The sequence below is a fragment of the Poecilia mexicana genome, unplaced genomic scaffold (genome assembly GCF_051168715.1).
Source record: "Poecilia mexicana isolate PSO_F unplaced genomic scaffold, ASM5116871v1 scaffold_10, whole genome shotgun sequence".
Lineage (NCBI taxonomy): Eukaryota > Metazoa > Chordata > Actinopteri > Cyprinodontiformes > Poeciliidae > Poecilia > Poecilia mexicana.
This window is the reverse complement of record NW_028263379.1, coordinates 11,808,902-11,835,010: the sequence shown is the minus strand read 5'-3', so window position 1 is coordinate 11,835,010 and position 26,109 is coordinate 11,808,902. Positions and strand designations below refer to the sequence as shown.

The window sequence follows — 26,109 nt, the reverse complement described above, 5'->3', positions numbered from 1 at the left end:
GAATCCCAGAATCTAAAGACAGAGGACAACAAAGTCCAGAGTGTATAAAAGATGTCTACCGGGAAATGCACGTCAAGCTTCCTTCTGCTGATAAGCTTTATGGAGAGGCTGATTTTATTCTCCAGCGGGTTTTCTACCTGTACCAAACACACCTGCTTCAGCAAACTTACCTCCATAAACCCCAATTTATGAAAACATGGCGTGTGCAAAGATGACAAACATCAGACCCATTTAAGACTTTTATCACGAAAGAATGTAAGAGTCTTAGCCCCATAGCACCGAGCTAATGTAGCATCGTTTGGGTTAGCAACAGAAGTGAGCCAGTGGCGGAGGCGAACGTTGTCAAGCCAGCTGGTGATAAATCTGCACTTAAACTATGATGGACGCAAACAAGCTAGCTACTTAGTTAGCTAGCTAGTTTTTCTCCGTCTGTTTCCACGGCAGCAACCAGAAACAATGGTGACTGGGAACTAGCTGCTAAGATACCCTTGTTAGCTAACTAGCTACTAATAAACCTTTGCTAGTTAGCAACACAGATATGAATGTCTACGGCTCGCAAAGGTATATTAGCAGCGGTAGCCTCAACCGCCTGGAGTAGCAGAAAGCAAAGCAGAAGCGATTCAAACGTTTGACAAAAAAAAAATCACGAGAAAAAAAAGACTATAATCAAAATTTGGGTATTACAACTTTAAAGTGATGTTTTATATGATGTCTGTTCAGCATTTTGGTCAGTTTTGCAATTTTGAAAGTGCTTATAGTTGGCTTGGCTAAATAGTCCTGCCGTCTCAAAATTTAAGCCCTGTGATTAAATATATAAGGCCAACATACCTTTTTTAAGAAAAACGAATTTGAGACATAAGGATATAATTTTAGGTACATGAATTTAAAACTTAAGGGATGTGTGGATACCCTCATTAAAGACAGTTTGGCTTCCTTAACACCGCAGTAGAGCCACACAATGCCATGTTGCAGTAATGCAGCATTTAATGAAAAAGGAGCCCCAACCAAATATAAAGTGCATAAACTGTACATTATATGTACATATTTTAAATAAGTTGCTATTTCTTTAGTAAAAATGCTGTTTTTTTTTTTAAATTTTGTTCACTTTTTGTACTTTTTCTTTCCAAGTGACTTTCTATAACTATGATTAAGTAGGTTTAAAAACAGCTTCTTTAATGTTTCTTGTATTCGCTTAATGTTTAAATCTGTTTTATGGTCTTTGTTTTATGCCGTTTTAATTGATTTATTGTAGCACTGAGATTTCTACAAATAAAGTGCCATTAAATAAAATGTACTATTAGCAAGTCATTTGAGTTACTCTCCATGTGGCGATTTTCAGTATCCAACATGATTGTATCGACTAATGTTACATTTCTGTAATACCTTTCAAATGATGCCATTTTTATTATGTTAAATCCACCTGCAAGTCAGAAAACTTTTTTTTCCACTTTATTCAATGTTCAAGTAGTACAGTAGTAGTCAAGGCACTGAATGACAAACTAGACAACTTAAAAAAATAAAAACATGCATAGTATCAAAGCATAATTACAAGCTCATTTAGTGTCCATCTCTTAATTTTACACAATAATTAGGTTAATTCTGGATAACTTCTGTTACAGAGGCCACACACAAATATTCACCGTCCTTTCAGTTTCTCAGCAGAACAACGTGTCCAACTTTCTGTTTTTTCCCCCCATTTAAAGGCAGTGAGCTGTGAAGAACAGACAGCAGCTGAGAGGAAACCAGTCAAAGCTTTGTAACATTTTCTGCCATGCTGCGTTCAAGTCTGATCAGTGCAGATGCAAGACGTGTGCAAACAGGGAGCTTTGAAACCCTGAGGTAAACTGAAACTGTGCTGGGTCAGTGTCTTGGCCACTTCACACACACACGGGCACGGACACGGACACACACACACACACACACACACACACACACGGACGGACACACACACACACACACACACACACACACACACACCTGGCTCAGCGCTGCGCTCACCTGCTTTTGAGCATCGCCGCATATCTTCAAGTGCGACATTCTTTGGTGGCGTAATCATGATCTGGGAAAGTTCATACACTGCAAAAACAGAAACTCTTACCAAATATTTTTGGTCCTTTTTCTACTGCAAATGTCTTATAACAGATGAAATAAAATAAAACTAAATTACAATAAACTTTTCAGTAAGTTAGTAGGTTGTTTTAAGTAAATAACTTTTAAATATTGATGAAAAGCAGATTATTTCACTTATAACGTGATAAAATGTCTTAGTGAAATAATCTGACAGTTGAACCAGCTTTTTATCATCAATATTAAGGAATTATTTACTCAAACAAACTTCTATTTCTTGCTGAAAAGTTTCTTGTAAGTTTGTTTTGTCTTATTTCAAATGACTTCAGATATTTGCACTAGAAACTGGACCAAAAATACTTGGTAAGATTTTCTGTAAATATTTTAGTACATTTAAAATAAGATAAAACTAAATTAAAGTAACTTTTCAGCAATAGGAGCTTGGTTTGAGCAAATAAATCCTTAATATTGATGAAAAATATTATGAAATATGAAAAATTGGAACCAGTACTTAAAATAAAAAACAATATTAAGGAATTATTGACTTAAATAAAAGTCCTTGGTTTAAGTAAGCACAAATTTATATCTGATAAATAATATATTTTTGGTACAGAAAAATGTTTTTCTTTTACCAACTATGTTATTTATTTAATATTTAATTTTGTTGTATTTTACTGTCATAGTGAAGTGGGGTCAGAAATCTCCAGTGACTTTTTACTCAAAAACAAACTTTGTCTCAGTAATTATGATCCACAGTACAACAAGTTTGGAGAGGATTCGCTTAAAATAAGCTCCTATATGATGCCGAAAAATTACTTGTAAGTTAGTTTTGTCTTATTTCATGTGCACTGCAGTGTACGCACTAGAAACTAGACCAAATATATTTGGCATGATTTTGGTTTTGCAAGGCTGAACTTCAGTATTATTCACTTATTTATAATTCTCTCATAAATCAATATCTTGAAACTTTATCTTATAGAAATCGAGTTCTTAAATGTTAGTTTTGTCTTATTCCAGGTAAAGGAAGTTATTTTCACTAAAAATTAGACCAAAATACTCGGTAAGATTTTGTGTTTTTGCAGTGCAGTGGCAGAAACAAGCCTTTTAGTTGCAGAAAAATTGCTTTATTATAAGTGAAATATTTTGCCATTGGAAAAAGCACTCTTTTCATCAATATTGAGGATTTATTTACTAAAGACAAACTCCTAAATCTTGCTGAAAACATACAAGCAAGCCAGTTTTGTCTTATTTTTAGTGTACTAAGACATTCGCACTAGAAAATAGATCAAAAGTACTTGGTAAGATTTTGTGTTTTTGCAGTGTAGCTTCAGGTCCAAATATTTTAGTCAACTTAAAATAAGACAGCTAAATTTCAGCAAGAATTAGGAGCTTGTTTTAAATCAATAGTTCTTTAATATTGATGAAAAAGTTCTGGTTCCACTGGCAGATTATTTCATTTATAAAACATGAAAAAAAAAATCATAAGTGAAAATAATCTTCCAGTGGGAACCAGGACTTTTTTCATCAATATTAAGGAATTATTAACTTAAAACAAGCCCCAGTATCTTGCTGGAAAGTTATTTTTCAGTTATTTTTGTCTTATTTCAGGCGTACTAAGATATTTGCATTAGAAACTGGACCAAAAATACTTGGTGCGACTTGGTTTTTGCAGTGAACAAACTTGTTTACAAGAAGCGTGGCTGAACTTCAACAATAATCTTCAATAATTCAACATCTAAAAATTGCAACATAATTTTGAATTGGCGTTAGAAAACTAATACCTTTAAGAAGTTGATCTTATATGTTAGTAAGTTTTGTCTTATTTCAAGTGTAGTAAGTTATTTTCACTCGAAATTGACCAAAAATACTTGATTTTTTCCAGCGTGATTTGCCTAAGCGCCTCGTTTTTCCCAGCATTCCTCCCGTTTTTGGTGTGTTTCCCGTCAGGCTAAAGACTCCCGCTCGTCTGGAGGAAGGCAGTTCTGAGGGTCCAGCAGCTCCAGTGGCTCCTCCTTAAGCATGGTGGCGGCGGTGGAGTAGGAAGGCGGCATGCTGCCCCGCCGGCTCGCGGGCCGGGGCCGGCAGCAGACGCAGTGCAGGCAGTCGTGGACGTTGTACTTGAAGAGGCTCCTGCACGGGTGGCAGAACTGGTAGAAGAGCATCATGAAGAGAACGGCCAGGCAGTAGCCGATCAGCAGCTGCACCACCACCAGCAGCGCGCACACGTACTCGAAGAAGTCCGACTTGAAGAAGTACCAGAGCGTGATGAGGACGAGGTTCTCCAGGAAGCGGCCGGAGTAGTAGAACACCAAGCGGCGCCAGCTCTGCTTCCGGTTGATGAGCTCCTGGTGGGCCAGGTCCAGCTCCACGGCCGACCAGCAGAACACGTTGATGCAGGCGTACAGCAGCGTGAACATGCACAGCACCACGGCCGTGCCCAGCTTGGAGAAGTTCTTCTCCACGCCCTCGGCCAGCGAGCCTTTCTGCACCCAGAACTCCACCCACGGCAGGAAGAAGAAGAAGAGCAGGTTGAGCCCGCCCACCAGGATGACCCAGTGGGTCAGGGCGGTGCTGAACAGGACCAGGGTCGTGACCCGGGTGGTGATCTCCAGGGCCCGCCACAGCACCATGCACAGGTAGGCGGCGGGCCGCAGTCGCACCTTGATGGAGTCGTAGGTGATCTGGATGGCGAGGACGCTGCAGACCAGAGCGCCGTAGGTGATGGAGACCAGGGTGATGATCATCAACGCCACTGCAGAGAGGAGAGAGAGCTTAACACGACCGGAGCAGGATAAGCTGGAGTATAACACACACACACACACACACGCACACGCGCACACGCACACACACACACACAGATGCACGCATGAAATTACAGATTTTTTTTTTAATCGGATTATAGCAAATATGAAACTAAATATGGAAACCAGGAGAGAGAGAGAGAGAGAGAGAGAGAGAGATGGATGGATGGATGGATGGATGGATGGATTAAAGAAAGAAGGACAAATGGAAGAGAGGAAGGACAGACGCTGGTCAAAGGAGTCTGGAAGCAGAAACTTTTTCCCAAAGCGTTCCAGCTTTTCCAGACCTTAAAACGTTCCTGAACCAGGTGAGGTCTTCCAGGTGGAAACCAGTGGAAACCTTCCAGTGAGGTTTTCCAGCCTCACTGGCCCAACAGAAACTCTGAGGTTAAATGTCTTTTGGTTGAAATTGACTCGTCTTCCCCCGACTTTCCTCTGGAGCAGCGTCCAGCTCCGCCTGACCTGGTTCAGATCTTATCAGAAGCTGGCCGACCTCAATCAGCCTCATATAAACACAGGTGTGTCTGGTTCCCAGCAGGGCATTAGTCACCAAGTACAGGAAACAAACCACCTGACCTCAGAAAACCAAAAACACAGTCCTGTTCTGACTGCAGGGTTGAACGAGGGTTTAATTAGGGTTGAATAGAGGCGTGGAAGTAGGATTTAAATGTGTTTATTGGTGTGAATGTTGGGTTGGTTCCACCTGTCCATCCAACCCTTCTGTACACGTTCACACCGATAACTACGTAATCAAATAATTCTCATGCGTTTCATTATGATGGATGTTAACTCCTGCTCTGGCGCCACCTTCAGGCCAAAGCGAGGCCTCTCCCAAAAGGCTGTTTCAAGCAACAAAGTTTATGTTTACAAACTGTGAATGAATCAGAACATGCACTAATATCAGCAACTTCACAAAACTCAGTCTTGCAGCCTAATGTAAATAAAAACAGACATAAACTTGTAGGGCTTCTGCAGGTTTCCCCAACACAAATTTAATACTATTTGTATGACCATGTGGTCACAAATCGACACTTTTACCACACATCTGGCTAAAAAGCCACATTAAAAACAGTTTTCCGACTTAGGATTCTGTAAAATACCGCAACAATTCCTTCAAAACCTTGTTTTTTACGCTGTTGTAAGACTACCTTCTGAATGGCGAAAATTACAGTGTTTATTCTAGTAACTGAACGCCACTTTGAATGAAAAACAGTGTTCAATCATTTTCGTGTTTTTAATGTACTTTTGTAGTATTTTGGTGTCTTAAATTATAAACTGGCATTTTTTTGTGTGACTTTTTAGCTAGAAAGTTTGGTAAAAGTGGCGATTTATGGCTCATATGGCCTTCCATACAGTGGAAGTGTTTTACGTAACAGTAAAGACCCGCGAGAAAAACAAAAACTACATACAATATTAGATTAAAGTTAAGATTTGTGCTTAACGTATTTAATACCAACGTATTTTTCTTAAACACTAAAAAAAAAAAAAAAAACAGAGACTCAAAATGTCCCAAAATCCACATTTAAGACTCAAAATGTAATTTTTGCAAAAAGAGAAAGCACTTAGGGAGGATATAAACCAGCATTTCTTACGTCTGACAGACAGGGTGTACTTCTCCTGGATGTTGGCGTACAGCTGGAGCGTCAGCTGAGGCGTGGAGCCCAGGAAGGCCTGGATGACGGCAGTGCGTTTGAAGGCGTTCCGGTGCGTGGCCAGCGTCCGCTCCGTCTGCCCGATTTCCAGCTCTATCTCCCGGCCCTTCTCCAGGTTGGTTTTCCTGGACAGGGTGACGTAAGGCTCCTCGTTTTGGCCTGCCTTGAAGTAGACCACCAGCGCCTCGAAACACCTGAACAATGAGAGGCATCGGGAGGTCAGGGTGCAGTAACGCCTGAGCACCAGCAGGGGGCGACATCATGTTAAAAGTTACAGGACGGTTTCTACAGCCAAACTTGTATCTACAAACAAAGCTCAACTTCTTCAAGGGTATGTGATAAAAATGCAGTTAGCCAATTCAAAACTGTTGATTTTTTAAGAAGTTGAGTTTTTAGAGAATTATAAATAATTGATATTTTATTTTGAAGTTCAGTCGAGCTTTTTGTAAAGTTCTTTCATAGCAAAAAAAAATCTCACCACGTGTATTTGGTCTGGTTTCTAATGCAAATATCCAAGTACAGTTGAAATAAGACAAAAGAAGTAATTTTTTAGCAATCTACAGGAGCTTGTTTAAGTAAATAATTCCTTAATATTGGTGAAAAATAGCTGAATAAGATTTTTCCACAATAAAAGCAAAATAATCCTGTGAAATTTATATTTTTTTAAATAAAAAAATCAATATTAAGGAATTATTCACTTAAAACAAGCTCCTAAACCTTGCTGAAAATTAGCACGCTTCTCTTATTTCGCACTAGAAACTAGACGAAAACACTTGGTAAAGACTTTGTTTTTGCAGTGCTTGAGTAAACACCAGCTTTAGCTGTTCAAGTAGGTCAGCTCAGTTCTGCTTTTGCTTTTTTGTTTCTGAAAATCTGTTACACTTTCACTGTGTTGTTCGGTTGCAGCTTCATCAGGCAGTTTCTAGATTATATGCAAATGTTTGGGATATAATTTGTCACAGTTATTAATATCTTGTGATGGTGTCTGCATTTTACAGCAGCGACAAGATAAAATAAAATCTAACAAAATTATGTTTTGATACGTCTCTCCCACTAATTTCACAACAAATTTCAATAACGTATAAAACAAAAGCCAACCTTCAATTCAGTTACACAGATCAATAAATCTTTAAGTCACTTGGAATAATAAATATTCACTGCATTGAAACAATCAAAACAAATCGTGTTAAATAAATAAATAACCTCCCTGCTCAAATTAAATGATTAAACACAATATACAAAAAAATCTCTAAAAATATTCCTAGCATTTAGCAAATATAAATAATTTTGGTAATTGTAGTTAACCTAAAACAATAAAAGTTTAGTCTGATTTAACTAGAAACAGGAAGAAAAAAATTTAAAATATCTGCTTTCAACTTTAAATGTTTTCCAAATTTTGTGTTTAATCAAATGTTAGATTGCACTTTATCACAAAACTGTCCAGTTTTAAGGATTTTACATAGAAATAAAATACTTTCCAAACCTTGAAATCAAGGCATTTTCAATTATGTTAAGAACCCTGATGCATTGCAGCCTGATGCAAATATATTTAACAATATATTTGTTAAAAGAAAGTAGAATATCTGCCAACTAAAGGTTACTCTGTACTCAAACAGTGGCTACAGATTTTTCTGTATAGGAAATTAAGACACACATTTGTCATAACAAAGAGGCCTTTCTTTGTAAATCTTGGCCAAACTAAACCAAACTTTTCCAGTGAACGCTCCAGCAGAGGGCAGCTGGAGGATAAACTGAGAACGTCTGGGTGTGGCTGCCTGAACGTTTGCAAGGTAAATGCTCTCTGTTTGGCCTCTGGGGTGGGTGCCGCTCATAATGACAGAAAAACTGGTTTTAAACAAATATGTGCTCCTGTACAAGAGGAGGAAAAAGGTTGAATAAAAGAGATAAAAAAGAACGTATTAAATCTCATATTGTGTCAGAAGCAGGTTTTCAGCCTGCAGCATTAAAGCGCCATAAAACAGAAAGAACAAGCGAGTTAAATAAACTTAAACTACTGAGAATTGTGTTTTCAGCTCATGACCTCAGCAGCTCTGCAGATCCTCCCTGCAGCACTAAATCTCACATCGCTGTGCAGGAATGCACCGCCAGACGCTGTTGCTTCAGCAACGTCACCAAGAATCTTTACACACAGTTTACAGACGCTCAGAGCCGAAACTAAACCGGCTGCAAGCAGGAAGATAAATCAAACTAAACCGGCTGCAAGCAGGAAGATAAATCAAACTAAACCGGCTGCAAGCAGGAAGATAAATCAAACTAAACCAGCTGCAAGCAGAAATATGGATCAAGAGTTTTACGGAATCGACAACCAAAAAAGGAGAAAAAACAGACCAGGCAGACCAATTTCTCAAAAGTATTTTACAGTGGAACAGTCTTCAATCAGCTCACAGACACATTCATACATGGACTGGTGGTCAGATTTAGCACAAGAGCCTTGCTCAGGGGAACATCGACACACAGCAGAGGAGGAAACAGAAACCTTCCAACTGCAAGAATACCATTATTCCCTGGGATTCAACAAAACCTAGCCATGAATTTATGTCAGATATTCCTACAGGGAGACAGTAGTGAGGTGTGCTGGAGGAGAGGCAGAGGAAGACAGGAGTTCAAGGAAAGAGTGGAGAAAAGAGAGCGTAAAAAGAAAAAGAGCAGAGCAAAGGAGGAGCAAAAGAATGGAGAAAAATTACCAAAAAGAGTAAAAACAAGAGCAAAAGCACAAAAAAAACGCAAAAAACAAGTGAATGAAACGTGTGAAAGAGTAAAAAAGAGCAAATGAAAGAAAGTGCAAAAGAGGAAAAAAGAGAGCAAGATAGTGGAAAAAATTAGTGAAAAAGAGTAAAAACGTCACAAAGAAAGAAGGAAAGAAAAACTAGAGAGCAAAAGAGTGGAAAAAAGCAAAAAAAGTAAAAAATACAAAAGAACAAATGAAAGAACAAGTGGGGAAAAAAGGAGCAAAAAAAGCACAAAAGAAATAATTTTTTATTTTAGCACATTAATATTTCAATTAATATGCAGAGTTTTACGTTCTAAGAAACTTTCACATTTAGAGTTAAAAACTAACAATCCATCAATAACAGAACAAAAAACATTTTTAAAACATCAGGGAGAAAAACTCAGTCAGGTACAGAGAAAGAAAGATGCATGTAAGAAATGAAGGAAGGAAAAGAGAAAAAGAAATGAACAGAGGCGAGAGGAAGGCAGGAAGAAAGGAACGACAACATGTGGAATTACAAATATTTTCCTTCCTTATTTGGTTTTCCAGACGTTTCCACTGGACTAAAACCAAAACCAGAAACCCAGCAGGCTGTCCATTTTTATATTCTTAGAGCGGAAATGTGCAGGACTGCGAGGGCGACGCGGCGCAGGGGCGAAGGCGACGCGGCGCAGGGGCAAGGGCGACGTGGCGAAGGCGACGCGGCGAAGGCGACGCGGCGCAGGGGCAAGGGCGACGCAGCGCAGGGGCAACGCGGCGCAGGGGCGACGCGGCGCAGGGGCGAAGGCGACGCGGCGAAGGCGACGCGGCGAAGGCGACGCGGCGAAGGCGACGCGGCGAAGGCGACGCGGCGAGGGCGACGCGGCGAGGGCGACGCGGCGAAGGCGACGCAGCAGACGAGTGGATTAGTCAGAATAAATGTGCTGATTTTTAAAGCGCCGCTGAATCGATTTATAAACAGAAACGTGGGCCGCTGCTCTTCATTTGCAACTTTTCACATGCAGTCTGTTCCCATCTGTGACTGAAACAGACCAGAGAAGAAGAAGCTCAAACACAACAAATGTCCTCTGATGTTAGAGGAAACAGCAGTTTTATTTCAGCTGCTCTAAACTGCAAAAACACAAAACATTACCAAGTATTTTTAGTCTTAATGCTCAGGTTGTACATTTTAACTTCTCATATAGAAAGAAATGTCTTGTTCCAGTGGCAGATTATTTCACTTATAACTACATTTTCTTCAATATTAAGGAATTATTAACTTAAAACAAGCTCCTAATTCTTTCTGTAAAGTTACTTGTAAATTCATTTGTCTTATTTCAAGTGTGCTAAGATACTTGCAGTAGAAACTAGACCAAAAATACTTTTCGTATTTTTTGCAGAGCAGCAGGATCATCGTGTTTCTGTTCTCCTCAGATTTCACCATCAGGCTCACTGGCACTCGGATGACAAACTGTGCATGCTGAGACAAGCTTGAGCTCAGTGTGTAATTATGTCTCAAGATGTAATTTACTCAAAAAAAAAAAAGAAAAAAAAAAAAAAAGAGAACAAGTCAGGGCAGGATCCACCCACAAGCGCCGACTTCAGAACAACAATAAAGTCGTACGCTTTTCATTTAAATTCCCACTGGACGCCATCTTGGTTCCCCCAAAGGCTTATGCTGTATAACGTATAGCTGTGTCCGGTTATTATCTGTAAACATTATGAGCTGAAATTCCTCGTTTGAGAGCAGATATGGTGTGTTTGTCTGCGCAGCCACAAGGAGTCAGGGGTTGCACCATCCCAGAGTCACACAGGAAGCCTCCCATCACGGCCCCGACCGCAGCAGAGGCGATTTTATCGAGCATAAGGGGCAGATCGCAGCGCACTGTTATCTCAACACGGGTTTCCTGAACTGAAAGCTGTGCTCACATGGAGCAGAGCAGCACAGATGGAACGCACGCTGCTTTGTGTTGGAGCGGTTTTAAAATCGGACAAGGCGCTCATGGAAAGAGGGAAGAGGAGCGCAGGAAAGAGGAAGAGTGCACACCCAGCAGATGCACCTGTGCTGGATTTTAGACGCACACATTTTTCCAGACTCATATTCTCAGACGTTCACTTATCAAGAATAAATCATACAGAAATAAAGTCTGAATATAAGAGTCATGGACTTTAAAAATCTAAAGAAAAAATACAAAAACAAATTGTATTTTTTGTTTTTTTGGTTGGTTGGTCAGACGGATGGATGGATGGATGGATGGGTCAGTGGTTGGATTATAAAATGGATGGATGAATGATCAACCGTCAGCCTGATTTTATTCTGTTTGTATCAAGTTTCAATTTGATCAGTAATCAGTAACCAGTGTAAACACGAAGAGGTTAATGTCTGCCAATCTGGTGCAGGAAGAATGATTTGAATCTTGATAAATCTTGATGAGCTGCTCATGTGCAGCTCCAGATGTTTTAATAATCAATAAACATTCAGCTGCAGACGCTGCAGCCGTGCATGCTAAAAGCCGCAGCCGTGCATGCTAAAAGCCGCAGCCGTGCATGCTAAAAGCGCAGCCGTGCATGCTAAAAGCGCAGCCGTGCATGCTAAAAGCCGCAGCCGTGCATGCTAAAAGCCGCAGCCGTGCATGCTAAAAGCCGCAGCCGTGCATGCTAAAAGCGCAGCCGTGCATGCTAAAAGCGCAGCCGTGCATGCTAAAAGCGCAGCCGTGCATGCTAAAAGCCGCAGCCGTGCATGCTAAAAGCCGCAGCCGTGCATGCTAAAAGCCGCAGCCGTGCATGCTAAAAGCCGCAGCCGTGCATGCTAAAAGCGCAGCTGCAGCAGACGCCATAAATAGCCGCAAACGCAGCTAAAAGCTGCAGCCGTCAGGAGGTCCATGCAGCTTTATCTCCAACGTGTTAATGAATGATTGTGAACTTTGGGCCGAACCGTCTCTGGCCCGGCTCCAGTGGGAACCGTAAGTCTGCAGCCCCCGTTTTCCCTCAAATGGATATTATCAATCAAAAAACACAGTCAGGAAATATTTCTGCTTGTTTTCACAAAGTCCAAACTCACATTTCTCCCTTTCCAAGCTCAGATGACTAACAGAGCAAAGCAGAGCTCCTTAAAAATAAAACAATGAAGTGTAAATTCAACTCACAGGTCGAACTCTTTCCCTCGTAAAAACGACTACGCCCAACAGCCCCGTAAATTCACTGTATCGATGTAAATGAATCTGTTGACAAACCAAAGTTCAGAAAGTGGAGCAGATTTGAATTGAACAAAAGTCTCCACCTTCGTCTTCCTATGTGAGTCTTCCAGCCGCAGAAACTGGTAATGCCACTTCGATTACATGACCGTCTTCTGTCATAGCAAAACATAAACAGCTAAAAAAATAAAGCAGTTTTGCAGTATTCTAACCAAGCATGGAGAAAGATCAGATGCAGTTTTATAAACGAGCAAACAAAACATGCTAAGCTGATCTAATCACTTCGATTTTGTTTTTAAAGGCAGAAAATTCAGCTTTCAGTCCTGTGTACTCTGATACAGCTAAATAAAGTCTTGTGAAATTTAATCAAAGAATCAGCCAAGAGGTTTCTGATCATTTTGGAGGAGCTCAGTTTGATTCGCTGCGTGTTGACAAAATGCAACGCTAGCATATACGTATGGTTAAGTTCACACAGCAGGCGAATGTGACACCCAAATCGTTTTATTTTCCCCATATACAATGAAATAAAAATAAAAAACAACGTGTGAATCATGGCTCTCACAAGCCTCTTTTCCCAGCTTGTTAATAGTAAAGTTAGTATCAGTCCATAGACAATTACTGAGTCGTTTTTTGTTTTAAATATCGGAAATACTGTCAAACTAAAAGGTCAGTGACCTGGACTGACCACGCCGTTTTTTTACTTTACTTTAAAGCAGCTGTAAGGCAAAGTGCTGGAACCATAAACTGCTACTGTGTCAGTTACTCAGCAGGTCGTTGCTAGGTAACCAAAGAGTGAGCGAGTTGCTAGGTAACCAGAGAGTGAGAGAGTCAGTGGATTCCACCAATCAACTTGTTTAGCTGGTTGTGAAAGTTTAAATCAGAATCACTTTTATCGCCATCGCCAGTATAGAAGTTTGCAGGATAATAGAATGTTTTGATGCAATGACACAAAAAGAAAGAAATAAAATATGAATATGAAAAAGAAAAGTAAGTATACATGTCTAGGCTGTGTTGAGCTACAAATAGTTGGTCTGGAAAATGCAGTACTCAAGAGGGATGAATAGATGTTTTTTTAGATTTGTATGATTTTTTTTAAAATTTAACATTAATTTCACAAACAATTCTGTATTATGAAGAATTTCAAACATTTTGCTGTTTTGTTGCCATATGTGTCATTGGTTGAGCAGCTAAAGTTATTGGTTTATTGTGCGACCCTACAGAAACGGCAGTTTTTAAAACGTTGTGCTTTCGTTTACCAGCTTTGTTTGTCTCGTTATGATTTTGTGACAATACTTTCGGCTGATTGGTGAATAAACATTAAAATCGATCCATAAATGTCTCCATTCATTATTACTTCTGGAAAAAATGCGCCGCTGTGGCGTCAAAGTTCTTCTTCTGTGCATTTTGGAGTCGCTTTTGAGTCAAAAAACGACACAGACCTCTAATTGTGGTCACATCATTCAGTAGTATCAACAAACATCAAGAAAAAAAATTGAGCATCAAGACTTCCTGTGTGAACCTAGCTTAAGACATGGTGGTGGAAGCATCATGCTGTGGGGGATGCTGTCCATCAGTAAGAGACAAACACTTGAGAATGGGGTAGAAGTTCACCTTAGCAGACAACCATAGCTGCAAAAGAATGGTCTTAGATGAAAGTATACTCATGTGTTTGAATGGCCTAGTCAAAGTCTGAAGCTAAATCAAATTGAGAATCTGTGGAAAATGTTCATGTTTTCAGAGTAACAGCTATTTTGGGCTTAAAAAGTGCAATAAATTCAATCCAAAATACTTCCAGGTGTACAGTGAAAGGTGGTTGTAGGAATACATTTACCGTATTTTCTGGACTAAAAGTTGCTCCAGATTATGAGTCGCACCATAAAGAGGAAAAACACATAAAACAAGTCATGTTCATTTACAAATTATTAAACATGAGTGGGGTCATGGTGATTATATGACCCGGTGACATGTCAAGCAGAACAATGAAAAAAGGGTGAATATATTCTAGGAGATACGGTGGTTTTTAAGATTTTATGTGGAAAAAAAAGGTAAAAATGTAACATTCATTTCACAAACGAGCACTGCATTATCCAGAATTTCAAAGAGTTTTGAAGTAAAACAAGTCAATATTAGCTTGAAGGAACTGCTTTAGCTTCCACACCATCATCCTCTCTTTTCAAGAGGCCAGATGTTTTTGTAACCGAGGCAAAGATGTGGCAGCACAGCAACACGTGTGGGAGGGGCACATCTGTGTTGCTCTTTGCTCCACATAGGAGGACTTTTCAGACTTTAATCTGCAGGAATGGTTTGACAGAAACCTTGATCTTTGTGACTAACTTATGCTAAATCATGACTCAGCATGAAAATCATGTGAACATTACTGTATCATGCTATTAGGCAAACACAACCTCAGACAAATGACAACCCATGATCTGATCCGCTCCAAACTGAAAAATAAAAACAGGAATAAAATGCAGAAGGAAAAACTCTGCCCTTTACTACTACCATTTACACAGAAATTCAGTGAGTAAGCAGCTGCTACATTTCTGAAATAAAAGCACCACGTTGGCTGATCAGCAGCAAGTGCAAACCCTGAAAAAGCAGAAGCGGTGGCAGTTTGCTGACCTGAAAGTTTCATGCATGTGGGCATTCAGAGAAAGCAGCGTACGTTCTTATCGCAGAAGAGCGGCCGTTTCTGCAGTTTTAGTTTGGAACGGTTTAAAAAGGTTACCTTCAAAACATTTGGATGCCACTGGAAAAACATTCCCCAAGTATGAGATGATTAATAACAGCTGTGGATGTTCCCAAAAGTGGATGAGCCGGAAAGTTCGACCCACGGCCAGAGCGCACGCAGCTCTGCAAAAACAACAAATCTTAAGTTTTTCTCTAGCTTCTAGTGCAAATATCTTACTGCAACCAAAATAAAACAAAACTAAGTTACAAGAAACTTTTCAGCAAACTATAGGAGCTTGTTTTAAGTAAATAATTCCTTAGTATTTATGGAAATATAATATTTCCACTGGCAGATCATGTATAACAAGAGGAGAATGTCTTGTTCGTCTTATTTCGAGTGTACTAACATCTTGGCACTAAAAACTAGACCAAAATACTTGGTAATATTTTCTGCTTTTGAAGTAGTTTCTAGTGAAAATACTTTAGTACACTTGAAATAAGACAAAACTAAGTTACACATGACTTTTAGCAACATGTAGGTTTTTTTAAGTCAGTAATTCCTTAATATTGAATTTAAAAAGTACCAGATCCACTGGAATTTTATTCCACTTGTAACAAAGACATTTTTATATGTGTTAATGGCAACATCTTGACTCCTAACCAATATTAATGAATAATTACTTTAAAACAACCTCCAACAGTTGGATTTATCTTATTTCAAGAGTGCCAGGATAATTGCACTAGAAACTAAAAGTGTAGAAAATGCAAAACATCCCACTTGTCACTCCTAGATGTTAGAGTTCAAGGAAGTAAAACAAGGAAAAGGAACGAGCAAGTCTGGTTTGTTTAGACAGATTGCAAGGAGGAAGAAATTACAAAACGGGTTTGGATTGCAAAATACAATCTGAACAAACCATGAAATTTCAAGATGTTTGAGACTTTAAGTCCGTCTATGTCACAAAATCCAAGCAAAGTACATCGAGGTTTGTAACTGTAATGTCACAAAATGTGAAAAATGTAAAGCTTTTTGTCTCATGACAGGCAGCATTCGAATGAAATGTGTGTGTGAAACAGCTGAGACGTCACTGAAACTGGACCAAAACCAGCAAACGTAAAACAGACCGAAGAGAAGAAACGTTTTCCAGAACCAAATTCAGATCTGAAGCTCCCAGAAAACAAAACTATGAGCATAAAAGTCTCAACAGACAATATGTTTAATATCATACATGCTTATATAAACTAAAGATGAGTGAACAGTTAAATGGTTACAGTAAAAATATTTTTTATTTATGCAAACAGCTAACGATTATTTTAGTAATCGAGTATTCTGTAGATTATTCTGATGATTAATCAGACAAAAATATTGACACACTCACCAGGTTTTTCATTTGGAAACTTATGCCTTTTTTTTCTACAATACTAGAAATGCATTAAAATCCAAATGAACAAATTAATTCCTTTTTAAATAGGGAAAAATAAACATTTTATTGACTGAAATTCAGTACGTTTAGCCACTTGTAGCAAATGATGCATCTGCAGCTAAAGAAAATCTTTTACATCAACATGTGAAAAGCTCAGGCTTTTCTGCTTGATTTAACATCAACACCGAATAATAACGGGTCATTTAGCTGTCAAATTAGGACAGACTTAACTATTTTTTACAGAATTTGAACCAGGTGAAGCTAAAACTTTGCCACTTGAGGAGTTCTAGGTGGAAAATATTTACAAAGAAGTTTTTTCATCTTAAATTCAAAACGTATAATTTTTTTTACAGTTTTGTGCTAATTACTGCTCCGAGTCAATTGTTCTTTCAGCAAATGGCCTGTTTTAGAGTTATACTAAATCTGTTGACGATTATCAGGCCTGTCACAATAACAAATTTTGCTGGCTGATAAATTATCCCAGAAGTTTTTGTGATAAACAACTATAATGTTGTTTTGAGACTAATGCGAAGTAATGTAATGGTAATGGCATAATAATGCAACTGCACCATCTCAAAGATCAATAAACTTATATTTCTAATATTTAAGACTGTAACCAGAAAACAGTTTAAATATTTAAAACAAATAAAACAGAAACAACAAACAAAACGGACACTGAAGTCTGTAAACGAAATTATCCTTAAAAAGTTGAGACTAATGAAGACTATTGTCATCCAGTTTTTGATAGAAAGAGAAAGAGACATAAGAGAAGCAATCATGCAATTGGAAATTATTGATATCATTTTAATTGACCATGCAGTTAAGTGATTTATTGCTTACTGCGACAGGCTTAACGATTATTTCAATAATCGATTAATCACGATTAATCATTTCGGTCTTATTTTTATTACTCCAGAGAACGTTGTTCAACAAAACCTTAAATCATGTAACTTTAGTATCGACAAACAGCTGACCCGATCCAGACAGCTGTCTATATCAAGGATGTCCAACGTGTGGCTCGGGGGCCATTTGAGGCCCTTTAGATAATTTTGTTTGTTCACTTGCCTCCACATGCACAAAACAGATGAAAATAAATGTGTTGTTCTTATTGGCCCAGTTTTATTCATCAGCCGATATCAATGTTGGTCCCAATATATTTTTCATCTCGAGTTTTAGTATATTACTGAAGAAATAAAAAGGATAAATGTCTCAATAAATGCATTTTTACAGTTTTAATTATGTAAAAATATTAAGCCTCTGAATTCTCTCGACATGACAGTTTTGGCTCTAATTCCCAAATGTTTGGACAGAAATATGTGGGTCGTACACATGAAGGACAGTTGGGACACAGGGGAGCTATGTAGGTTAGTCTGACAAAAAAGAGGCTGAACAGCCTTTAATTCAGACCATGATGAACGGTTAACCCCATCAGTTTCTTAATTTCAGGATGCTCGGTGTTGTTGCAGGTTTGTTTTCAGAGCCTCCACAGCCCATCTGGTCTGTTATCTGCTGCAGGAACAATGGCTCAGAGGAAGTTATTATGATGATGGATCATTAAAAAACAACTTCAGCAGCATCCTGTCAGGTCTTTAAGATGACCCTGCAGGGCCGTAATGTTCTCCATATCCACTCGTCTCCCATTAACCTCCATGATACGCTAATGGAAAGTGGAAGCTGTCCAGTGCGGACAACAGGACGCTCCCTCAAACTCTCAATTTACTGAAGGAAATGTAGCAATGCTGCTAAAATTACTAGCAGCAGTATTAGCAGTCTGAGGATTAACTAGCATGTGCTACATTTTACCTCATTAAACCAATTTTTAAAGGTGATCCATTGTGCTTCCTTGAACAGAGCAGTACAAATCATGTTCTTGACATTTTTTTCACAAAATTATTCTTAGATAATGAGATTTTAGTCTGGTCAGTTCTGTTTTAAGGCTTGTTGTCAACTTTAAATCCAGATAAGCTGCTGCTACCCATGCCCCACACTCAACGTTTACACTCACAAGAGAAAATGGCTGCAAACAGATGCACAATTATACAACCATACATCTTTGAAAAGCATAATTAGAGGCTCCTGCACAACCAACAAGAATGCAGAAAGGGGTTTCTGAATGGTAAGTCAACAACAAAACTCTTGGCTTTTCCAGCGGCCATTGTACAGTGAATACAGAGGTAAAACCAGCTGACCAAACGTGTTGAAGCTTTGCTTGGGTCAGAGGCATCTTCTGATTCGTTGCAAGCTTGACTGCTTCTGGAGATCACAGTATCACAATCCACAACTTAAAGATACGTGAATGGGTTACAACATTTAATTTATCTTTGAGATGAATAAAGTATTTTTAAGTGAACTGAATTTAGACCTGAGCTTTGACTATGCCTTTTAACACATGAATATGCTTTAATATGGCACATTTTTCCACACATTTGCTGTATCCTCTACACGATCTATGGCAAACTGAAGATATTACTTTGTATGGGTTTCTTGTTGACATTTTCTTGGAATGAATGACTAAAATTTGTCCTGTCAGCAAATTCAAGCTGTGGCTTTCTTTATTTTCAATTCATATTTAGGCACTAATCTGTGTTTTTCTGTCACCTACATCTCAAAAAAAGAGAAAAAAAAGCACATTGAGGTTTGTGACGTGTGTTGAAATTCAAATACTTTCACCAGACACTTTACATGGACCCTCGTAAATGCTTTTAAATTTTCTTTGCAAATATTTTTTGGAAACATCCAATCATGATGAAAACTTCAAATCAACAAAACAAAGCAAAGCAACTCAAAAGCCCTCAACAGCTCATCTAATCAGGAAACCAGCACAGATTCAGTTTGAGGCTAAACCGTGAACACGTCATTCCTGTTTTCTGGTTTATTTGAGTCAATGTGGTTATTCTGGTCTGTTCAAATTATTTTGAATCTTTTCCTGGTTCCTGGTTGTTTGGAAGGAAAAAACAACAACAAACAAACAAACAAAAAAACATTATATTTAACATTTTTAATCATTTATGAAACAATTAATCATTTTATGAAACAATTAATTGAGTTAATCATAATGAATTGATTGAAACAATCAACCAACTTAGTAGTTAATTGTCAACTGGAGTATACAGACACAAAAAGGTGGTTATATATTTGATTATATGTTCATTTGCATATTTAAATATATCTCTACCATTCCATAAAAAAGACTTGTGACAATTTTCTTTATCCGATTAATTGATTAGTCGTCAGAATAATTGATTACTAAAATAACTGTTAGTTGTAGCCCTACTCTATTTTTCTATACATGATTTATTGTGGTTATTTTTCCAAATTTCCTGAGCTATAGGAAGTTTGAAATATCATATAGTGATATAGAAATAAGATAAGTGACTCTTTGGGCAACTAATTCACGTTTGTTATTCAAAAAGTTAAAAAAATGAACAGATTAACCAACATATGCATGTTCAAAGTTTTGCATATAAATTATTGTTTATTTGTATCTTAATACAACTATAAACTTGTAAATGAAGGCTTAAGTGGTTAAATGAAAAATTTGCAGAATGTGCTTGTTTTTTTTAAATCCAATTAATTGATTAGTTGTCAGGAAAGTGTTAGTTGCAGTCCCACATTCATGTACATTGTACACATACTTTAAGGGGGGTTTTGAAGAGTAAATTCCTGTTATTTTAAAATCTGGTTTGGCTGTTTTATGTTGTTTCTCAAACTTCCTCAGCTCAGATTAGTGACTCTCTGGGAGACTAATGCAAGTTTGTTGTTCAAAGCTTAAAAACCAGGATAACCAGCAGATACATGTTCAATGTTTGCATTATTCTAGAATTACGTCGTTCAGAGTGGCAGCACGCTGGAGTAGATCTACACTTTCATTGATATTTTACTTCTTTTTTTTTCTTTTTCAAAGTTTTCTTCCTGTCTTTCTGGGGAGAAATTAAACTTTTTGTTGGGAACCGTTCCTTCTTGTTTTGTATTCTGTGTAATTGGCCAGATTTTTGTCAACATTTTTCATACTTTGCTATTTTGCCATGACGTGAAACCATAGCAACAGGGTGGTTTACAACAGGAAGTAGCTGATTAACAATGGAAAAGCTGAAATACTTTTTTAAAATGTTATTTCACTTTGGGAATCAATACAATATTTTTGAATTTTTTTAATGATTATTTGTTTATTTGCTTTAGTGATTAAATGGAAAATCTGCAGAATAAACCAATTTTTCATCCGATTAATCGATTATTGTCAGAATAAATTAGTAAGAGATTAGTGGGTCTTTGGGCTAAAGACTAAAGTTTAAAACCCAGAACAACCAGCAGATCCATCAGGTTCAGTGTTTTAATGAACCGCCCTGTTTCCCACCTGATGAGCGGTCCAAGCTGCAGGAGGTGCAGGAGCAGGACCAGGGGCCGGTCCCGACCCACGTCCCTGTGGATGAAGGTCAGGGTCAGCTGGATGAGCACAGCGGGAACCAGCATGAAGACGATGGTTAAGCTCATCCAGAACACATCGTTCGTCCTGTGGTAACTTTTGCAGAGAATGCAGGCGGTGATTAACTCTGCGCAGTAGAGCATGGTTGTCCACACCACGCTGAGTGGGGGGTTCACCCGGCGGCGGGCGGACTCCACGATGACCCCGTACTCCTCCCGAGAGGAGCACCGCTCCATGTCCGTGATCTCGCTGCCCTGCTCCTCCATGGCCACCTCACACATGTCAGTATCAGTTTCAGCAGCAAAAAATCACAGATAAATTGAACTCCGCAGCAAAAACATCACTTTTTGCGGCATATCCCTTTAATGCGCCGTCGCTCCCAACTTTCCACCCAGTCGATCATTGCAGGTGTCTCATTGTGTTCCGCTCCACGGTTCGGCTGACTCACAAGCAGTCCGCCCTCAGCAGGGTTTGATATACCGTCGAAGAAAGCGGGGAAAACGCCTCTTCTGCCTGATCAGATCTCTCTCCGTATGGGCAGCGTTAGTAGTTCAAAAAAGTTCAGCCCACGACGCGTACAGTCGGGCTAAATCCACAGAAACTTCCACGCCGGTGACAGTGACCCACAGAGACACAGAAAGAGCCCCAGCCCACCGGGTTGTGGGTGTTTCTCACACCGCATTGTTGCTGCTCAAGCTGGGCTGCGTGTTGTTACTGTTAATTCATCTGCTGCGTCAAGTCAACCGTAATGGCGGAGGCAGAACGGAAATACGACCTCCTTTCAAAATAAAACACAAATCGACCCCAGACGCTGGGTCAGCATCATTTAAGACCGGCGTAACACATCCTTACTTTCGAGAGAGGGGTCCAAGTTGTTTGCCAAGTGCTACCGCCATTTTTTGGTTGCCTCATTTTATTATTTTCCATTTATTTGTTTATTTATGTTTATTTGATAGGGACAGACACAAAAACACAGATCAAAAACACATTTAATACGCAACATCCGTTCTTAGGAGGACCTTAAATAGTTGATTAAAGGTCAACTGTTAAAGGTCTGAACACTAATTTCTCTTTCCAGATTATATTTCTCAGATAGGTCGACCATTCATTCATCCATTGTCTATACCCGTCCAAATGCACAAGCTTTGCAAGCTATTTAAACGGGAAACTCCTCTCTCAGCGACCGTCATCACTTTAACCCACGTTGTTCTCCGGCGAACTGTTAAGGAGCGGACACTTTGTGTTTTAAAGGTTTGAAACAGAGTATAAACTTCTACTAAACCTGATCTGAACTCTTTAATTGAGCTGTAAATGTTTCTTGTTTCTTACTGGGCCTCTCTTTTGAGTAAATTTGTAATAATTTTAAAGCATAACGTTGGTGAATGGATGTAGATCCCGTTTCCGGTTGGAATTAATGGGCTATCCACTCATTTTGAGTTTCATTTTACACAGATGACGTGTTGATTCTAATGAAATCTGGTCTGAAATCAGACCTGTTCCTGTGAATGTTGGAAAACTGTTTCGTAAGCTGTGTGAAACGAGGTGTCCAGAGAGCGGAGCTACTTACAATATTCACATAATACGTGAGTTTTATTTAGTCTAGCACCATCTAGTGGTCAAATTAAGACCTAACGTGTAAATAACAAGCCAGATTTCTATAAACTGTTATGGAAATAAGTTTTTGAAAACGAATTAATTTTTCAACCACTTGACACATTTTAACAATCTATTTGCTAGTGGAGATCAAATCTTTCAAGCGGAATTATTCCACCACCACCAAACAAAGCAGGAAATCAAAGAAATAAGAGGAAGATCATATTAACCTCCACTCCTTTCTGACTGCCAAGGTCTGTCCTATTCAAATTAAAGTAGTGTGAAGGACAGGCAAAGAGAGATCAGTTTCCTTTCCATTTTTAGTTTCTCGCAGCAGGGCGGGCTTGGCCTTGTTTTAGTGTCCTACAGGCCTGAACAGGTGCAGACTTCAAACTGAGAACGATACGTCAAACATTACAGTCAAACAAAGACATCTAGTCATTATTTTTAAAGAATGAAATGAAAGGATCCTGTTTGTGGAGGTTCAAATTCAAATTTAGCTTACAGGCGCCTGATTTACTGAAACATTTCCAATGCAAATCCTTTTCCAACAGCTTAAATAAGAGTTAAAATAAGCTTTAACTCTGATGAAAGTAGCTTAGAACAGGTTCAACTCAGCTTTAACTGAATATATATACATCACAGTTTAATCAGATCTTAGGAGAGATGATCCGACTTTGACGGGGTTTGCACATTTTCGGAAGACTTGTCATTACACTGCAAAAACACAAAATTTTGCCAAGTTGAAATAAAACAAAACTAGCCAACAAGTAGCCTTTAAGCAAGATAAAGGAACTTGTTTTCATTAAATAATGCCTTAATATTGAGTACTTTTTAATCAATATCAAGGAATTAATAACTTAAAAGAAGCTCCTATATCTTAACAAAAAGTTACTTAAGTTAGTTTTGTTTCATTTCAAGTACACTAGGACAGAAGCTAGACCAAAAATACTTCAGTTTTGGTGTTTGAGACTAAAGGTACTTGGTTTGGTCTGGTTTCTAGTGCAAATATCTTAGTACACTTGAAATAAAACTAAGCTAATCACAAGTAACTTGTCAGCAGGATAGATGAATTTGCTCTAAGTAAATAATTCCTTAATATTGATGAAAAAGTACTGGTTCCACTATCATATTATTTCACTTATGATAGAGGAAAATGCCTTGTTATAAAATACTACTTCTGCCATGGGAAATAAACCTTTTTCATCAATATTTAGCTATTATTAACTTAAACAAACTCCTATAACTTGTTGAAAAGTTACTTATAAGTTATTTTTACCTTATTTTTAGTGTACTAAGATGTTTGTATTAGGAACTAGACCAAAAACACTTCGGTTTTGGTGTTTTTGCAGTGCAGTAATGGATGTGTTTGCTGTGTGGTGTGAGTGACTGCAGTCAGTGAACCCAGCAGACAGGAAGTTCATCCTGTAGAACCAGAGCAAGCTGCTTGCATGTTTCCTGTGTTACCGATCTTTCAGATTGTTTTGAAATGCTTCACAGGAAATCAAAAATAAACGACACCGGAAGATTCAGCTTTTATATCCTTAAAAGATCAATCTCAGTTTAAAACCCTGAAACAAACTTCAATATCTTATACATGAGATTTATAAAAGTGCTGCTATTGATCCTTTACTGCACACTCTGCTTCTTTGAATAGATTATCCAGAATGGTGAGTCTTCTCTTACCCAGAATGGGGTTTAACTGATTCATCCTAAAGCGTTACATTTATTAGGCTTTATGAAAATGATGCTGCCACTCATCTACTTTACAGTTGATGAAAAAGTACTGGTACTGATGAGCTTGATGATATTCAAGCGCTGATGGCAATTGTGGCCAAACACTTCAATTTTACTTTAATCTGCTTCAAATTAATAAAAGCTGTTGTGGTCATTTATGTTGAATTTTTGTAAATCACAGGTGTGGTCTTTATAGTTTTTTTTTCTTTTAGGCAGTTAATTTGGAACCAAAATGTTTGGTTCCAAATTGTTTGTTTGTATGTTTCTGTACATGTTTCTGTGTCCTGAGATAGAAGTGTGTTACATTGATCTGACTCTTGTGTTTTATTAAAGAAAATGTTTATTTTAATGCTTGGTGATAATGTGCTGTTCACACTAAATGTTTTTGCGCAGAATGCATTGTGATGTTTAATGAAATTCATTATCAGATCAGAAATTTTGTTCATGCAATTTGAAACAAGAATTTAAATTATTCCAAAGTAAAATAAGTAGTTATTTTAACTTGATATTGTGAGTAAAATAACAGAGAAATGTGGTTCTTTAACTTATAGATTACATTTTTTTCCTTACATATTGTGAAATAATTATTTGGTTTAAATTACAGCACTAAGTCTACACTCACAAGTCAAGATTAATTAACTAAAAAACAATGTTTAGAAAACTTGTCTCTTGTTAAATCAACTCCATGAACTTTACAAATCAAAACAATTTTCTTTTTGACTTAAATTGCATTTTCAAGGCAGCAGGTGAACCTTCATTTTCAAGTTAAGCCACCTTCAGATGTTTTACAGTGTACCTGATTATTCTCAATCAGGGGGTGCTGACTGTAACAAACGCTGCGACATCAGCAGAATAATGCAGAAAGCAGGAGAAAATAGATGCTTGTGTTTTTGCTGCATGAGTGTGAATGTGTGTGTGCGGCTGACGCAGGGATGAGTTTACTCAGCACCGCCTGATTGGACCTGGATTTAAATTACATAATGCGATAAAGCACGGAGAGAGGCCGCTGGTTCTGTCTCTGCAAGATGTAACTGGATATTGATTTTGAAGTCCAGCTGAAGCGTCGCCTCTTAAATCTTCTGGTAATGCTCCGCGGCGTTCTTTAAATAAACATGTAATCATATTTAATTGTCAATATATGTGATACATTTGCTGCCTGAATAGGAAAAGATTTATTGCTCAAACGCAATGGTGTTTCAGGCACAACATTTTAATATGGCTCCATCTAGTGGCTGTGTTTGATACATACAGATTATTATTACTGTACTAATACCATTATGCAACAGTCTGTTGAGTTAATCCGCAGTAAACACAGAACTGAGTCATTTTTCCAACTCTGTATATCTGGGTCTGAATTATTTAGACATATTTAGTTACTAGATTTTATCACAGGTTGGTAGAAAAAAACAAAAATTGTAAAAGCAGAACTACCTCAACATATTTTTACTCAAGTAAAAGTGAAAATAAACCATCCAAGAAACTACTCCAGTAAGAGTAAAAATACTTACTGATCAAAACACCAATAGACAGACGGACATATAAAGTGAAGTGGATTTTTTTGTATTTTAAGGACGAAAATGACAAAGTAACAAAAAATAACAAAATTAGGCAAAAGACCATTTTTCCAAATCAATACAAAACTTATAAAACTTTAACAAAAACGTTAGATGTGTGTATATATCTAGTAATTTTTGGTGAAAAGATGTTTGTTTTTTATTCAGTGGGTAGAGAAGCCAGACATTTTACTCAAATGAGAGTAGAAATACTTCATAATCAAATTACTCAATTAAAAGAAGTACAACATTGTAAAAATACTTCTGAATTTACACCTTTTAAAAGAT

At 38.1% G+C, this 26,109-nt stretch overlaps 1 protein-coding gene across 1 annotated transcript; it reads right to left on the bottom strand.

Moving 5' to 3' along the window:
* Positions 1-1,433: 1,433 nt before the first annotated feature.
* Positions 1,434-21,677, bottom strand: xkrx (XK related X-linked). Its single transcript, XM_015006057.2, has 3 exons — positions 20,870-21,677; positions 6,461-6,714; positions 1,434-4,819 (listed from the first exon to the last, which is right to left on the bottom strand). Exons 1-3 carry the CDS (start codon positions 21,217-21,219, stop codon positions 4,011-4,013), a joined length of 1,413 nt encoding a protein of 470 aa, XP_014861543.2. The 5' UTR covers positions 21,220-21,677; the 3' UTR covers positions 1,434-4,010.
* Between the last annotated feature and the right edge of the window lie 4,432 nt (positions 21,678-26,109).

Coding starts and splice junctions, on each gene's coding strand:
- xkrx (XM_015006057.2), bottom strand. CDS start 21,219: ATGTGTGAGGTGGCCATGGAGGAGCAGGGCAGCGAGATCACGGACATG. Junction 6,715..20,869: donor CAGCTTGGACCGCTCATCAG/GTGGGAAACAGG, acceptor CTCATTGTTCAG/GTGTTTCGAGGCGCTGGTGG. Junction 4,820..6,460: donor GTACACCCTGTCTGTCAGAC/GTAAGAAATGCT, acceptor TCCTCTCTGCAG/TGGCGTTGATGATCATCACC.